We start from the raw sequence: 4,527 nt of genomic DNA on the forward strand, positions 1-4,527 counted from the left end.
ATTTTCGCCTGTGAATTTGAGTTGAAGTTAAAAAGGAAATTAATTATGAGTTATGGTTTATTGTAGTCATTTGTTATGATGGTGGTGGTAATATATAACATATTTTTTGGCAAGTACGGACAATAACAATGATATTGTTGATTAAAAAAACTGTATTAATGATTTGCATACTGTATAACCAGGATGTAGTTGAAGTATATGTGTGTTTTTTGTGTATTTTGTTTTGGGGAATCCTTTATGAATTGTAAGGTGAGGCATAACAAGCTTCTGCCTCTACCTGTTTGCTTATATAGGGTTAAAGTTGTGTTTGTTTTTGTGCGGAGTGTTCTTTAATGTGACCAAATAAATTCATTCATTCATTCATTCAATTTGGRGAAAGTTTGACGTCCACTTTGGCAGTGTGGTCTTATAAAGGAAAGGTTCTCAAACTGGTGTCCCTGGACCCCCAGGGGTCCGCAAGAGGTATATCGGGGGTCCTCAAAAATTTTTACTAAAATGTTAATTTGGTTTTTATTTTTTAAAAATGCATGGAGAACAATGAACTAATAAAACAAACATAATAAACTTAGTAAAATATATATATTCCCATGGCATTTAGGGGTTGAAATGACAATAAATTATCTTTTAAAACAGCCTTTGGTTTATGAGGGGGTCCCTGGAATTTTTTTCGCCCTTGTAAGGGGTCCCCAGACTCAAATGGCTTGAGAACCCCTGTTATAAAGCATGCAAATCTAATCTAAATGTTTATTGTAGTTACTTTTATGTCATGTCTAATCTTAATATAATTCAGAGATAAAGTCAGGGCCATGAGTGAAAACTATCTGCACTACAGCCCCTTATATAGTCATTGGGTCAACAATTAAGTGGAAATACAGTGTTTCTATATGACATAGAGATAAAYGTCTCTTTAAAGGGATCCTGATCTTGAGGAGCCGTTTGTTTCATAGAGCCGTTCAAATGAGCTGTTCGATTTTGAACGAGTTACATCATTACGTGACGCAATGATGTCCTCACGTGGGTGGAACCACGTGTCTTGTCAAGTGGAAACCCTCCCCCTTTCCCTTTTAGCTTCTGTACTCCACCGCTCTGCCTTTTTTCTCCGAAAAAGCAAAGCAGGAGCGATTTAAGGATGAAAAAAATCAAGATTATACAAGGAATAAAAAAATAAAACTACAAAGGCTCATTATTGCCTGCAATTCAGCTCCTATCGTTCGTTGTAAAGAGCCGTTCAAAAGATTTGATCGTCTGAACGGCTCTTCTGCTCTAAAATATAAATAATCAGCTCATTTTATGTTTTCTGAAATGATAACTACCTCCCCTGTTTTGTTCCTTTACACTAGGAAATCCATTCAACATGTTATGCGCTCCACTAAAGTGTATTACAGCAAATATGCGTGTGTATTTGTGAACATACATTACTGAGTGTGTGTTTGTTTCTTACAGCTCGGCCCGTGGACCTTAACAGGCTTGTCGCGTTTCAGAGAGCGCGAGCACTGCTGACACACGCACTTTTTCCCACAGAAGGTCACTCTGTCTCCGATCGGGAACGGACACCTGAGAACAGACACACAAAACACAAACAGTCGAATAAATAAAAGCACGTTTCGATGCAGAGATCCACACAAAACAGCCCTGCCAGATACCTGCAGATGCTGCAGACAAAACACTGCGGGTGGTACGTCCTCCCCAGGGCCGAGACCACCTCTCCGGTGATGTACTGGTCACAGCTGTCACACTGGGTCCCGTAGAGCCGCTGGTAGTCCTCGGTGCAGATGTACTCCCCCGAGTGGTGGAAGAAACCCGAGTGCACCAAGTCACAGCTGCACACTGAATGGACAGGAGTTTCATTCAGATCTGTCCACTGGTTCATTAACAGTTTAATGACTTCACCTTTTTTATGACTTAATTATGACTTAAATAAAAAACACGCTAACAAGCTGACGACTAGTAAAACCAAGAAGACCAGAGTTATGGCAACTTTCAAAGTGCCGTACACCAACACTAACTTTTAAACATTTAAACAGTGGTGGATAGCGCTAATCCAAAAATTAGCTGCGCAATTTCTAAAGCGCTTATGTAAATATTTAGGTTCCCAACCTCATAAGCGCTTATGCCTTAGAAAAACTAGCGGAAGCTAATTTTAAAGCACAAGTTCAATTTGACACTTACTAGCTGGCAACTATTCATGTACAATATATGCACAACACTGCCAACTAGTGGTGTATGAATCCTTTTACAGCTTAATCTTCCAACCGCCGATTGCTGGGGATGTGATTTCCTGAAACAGACCTTAAGTTCCTGGTGTAAAAATTGAAAAGTTGTTGGGGATTGCTAGTTCGTCTGCTTCTTTGTCTTTTTGTTTGTTTGTTTGTTTGTTGTAGATTTTTCAGTAAAGAAGCATCAATAAAGTAATTTTAAAACTGTTTATCAGAAAACTGAAGAGATGCATTCTGGGTACATGATGGATTTGATTTGTGAGGCGAAACGAAAGCACGGAGTTCAGGAAACTATCTTGCCTTCAAAATAAGAGCTTGGATTTTAAAGTTTTCCATGTAGTTGCTCCAGATGACCACTAGATGCCAGTCTTCATCAGCATAACATCTTTAAATCATTTCTCTAACCCCGTTGCTTCGACCAATTACATCAAGTATTGAGCTCCAGCGTTTAAACTTTTTTTTTTTTTAAAAAAAGGAGCTCCGATTGTGAAGTAAAATAAATCAATACATACAAAATTTTAGTATGGATTACAAACGTTGACTGTTTTTGCTGGGATAGGGAGTTCTAAACATTGTCTTCCTGCTATGTAAGCAGACACAAAGCATTGTGGGAAATGAGAACCCTGACCCAAAGCAACTGTCTACAAAGACGTATACCTTTCCAATAAGCGTGTTTATCTGGAAGGGGTGCTGTTGGATAGATCACGTGTGTTGTGAATCATTGACAGTCGTACCTTCCACTAATCATGATAATGATGACTGGTAAATAATTAGTTATTATCAGTACTGCATTTTAATTTCAGAAAGCACAAATCCGCTTGTGAATTATAAAAGTTAGTAAGACCGCTTAAGCGCAATAAAATATTTAGGTCTGCAATTAGTGCATTTGCGCTTTAGCGGGCTGGTGCCCACCACTGCATTTAAACAACTATTCCTAACATTTATACAGAACCCCACTTCAAAATACTGGAATTATCACTTTAATGTAGGCAGTCCTGTGTTACAGTCCAAGAAAAAAGTGCATAGGGTGTGTTTACTACAAGCACTGACAGGATGATGAATTGCTTTTATTTAGCAAATGCAGCCCCTTCAGCTAAATGATTTTTTTTTTCTGGTCCAGTTGCCGTCGGTGGGGAGGTTTCTGCAGCTTCACCGGAGCTGAAACAATTTGCCACAGTTAGACCCTCACCTTCACTTAGCTCCATTTATTTGTAGTATTTTTTATGCCCTTTGCTGAGTCACATGCATGCTAAATCACACAATGATTGCAAAATGATAATACTTTTATTAAAACTACTAAAGTCCCTATCAGTTTTTTGCARCTCTGTCAGCACCATTTATGCGACAGTAATGTAATCAGCAGCGTGCAGGCATGGWGAACGAAGGCCCATGCAGTAAAACAAATAGTATCTGGATGATAGTTCATGAATTGAACCATAGGTTAGATGCTTGAAAGGCAGCCAACGCATCAAGACATCTAACAGTGAATTTAGTGTCCACTCTGTAATTAGGCTAATGGCTCTAAAACCCAGTGACAGGGATGAATCGAAGMTGGTCCAAGTGCTCAGACAGGGAGTGAAAGTGCAGGAAAACACAGAGCAGTAAGGCTGGGAGAGATGTTAATGTAGTCTGTTTGAAATGTTTCTCCAACAATATGTGAATCATTTCATGATTATTAAAGAGAAATAGTTTGATACAGTTTAAAACTAATCCACATGTTTCAAATGGCGCAGCTGTTCAGATAATTTTATTATCAGTTACACTTTATCCTCTGTCTGGAAACTGAGTGCTTTTACTGCCAGCAGCTCAATGACTCTAACCTCTGCATTCCAATTTATACATATAAAGTATTTACAGCAGAGCAATTTCATTTAAATGGATCCTTTCAACTGCAATGCAATTCCAAGTGCTCAAAAAATGAAAAGGGTTAGGACGGCGTGATGATATAAAAGCATAGTTAAAGTAAATGAAAACACAAAAGCAAGTTAAAAGAGGAACAGAAAACCTTGTTTTCTGCTTGTTTATWACTTTGGCAGAAATGAGTGAATGTGAGGCCAACTACAAACTGAGGATCTGTCAGACTAAACTGAAAACATATACTTGAAATCATTTGAGCAGCTAAAGAGGACAAAAAGAAAAAAAATGTATAGGTCTTCTGGACGGGTTCTTCTCCAATGAAACGTTTCGTCTCTCCTCTAAGAGACTTCTTCAGTCTGAGAGTTTCAGGCAAAATTCAGGCTTCGGTTTCGGATGGAGGACGGTTGGAAACTGGCGTATATCGTAAGCCCACCCACACAGACCAATATTTGCG

At 38.7% G+C, this 4,527-nt stretch overlaps 1 protein-coding gene across 1 annotated transcript in view; it reads right to left on the minus strand.

The window, feature by feature from the left end:
* Positions 1 to 4,527, minus strand: part of LOC106524029 (actin-binding LIM protein 3) — a gene marked incomplete in the record, with an annotated part of 67,813 nt that overhangs the window by 42,875 nt on the left and 20,411 nt on the right. Inside the window, 2 exon segments of the mRNA XM_014017657.1 lie at positions 1,442 to 1,554; positions 1,644 to 1,827. Coding sequence (XP_013873111.1) covers positions 1,442 to 1,554; positions 1,644 to 1,827 — 297 coding nt within the window.

The sequence above is a fragment of the Austrofundulus limnaeus genome, unplaced genomic scaffold, assembly GCF_001266775.1.
Source record: "Austrofundulus limnaeus strain Quisiro unplaced genomic scaffold, Austrofundulus_limnaeus-1.0 Scaffold174, whole genome shotgun sequence".
Taxonomy (NCBI): Eukaryota; Metazoa; Chordata; class Actinopteri; order Cyprinodontiformes; family Rivulidae; genus Austrofundulus; species Austrofundulus limnaeus.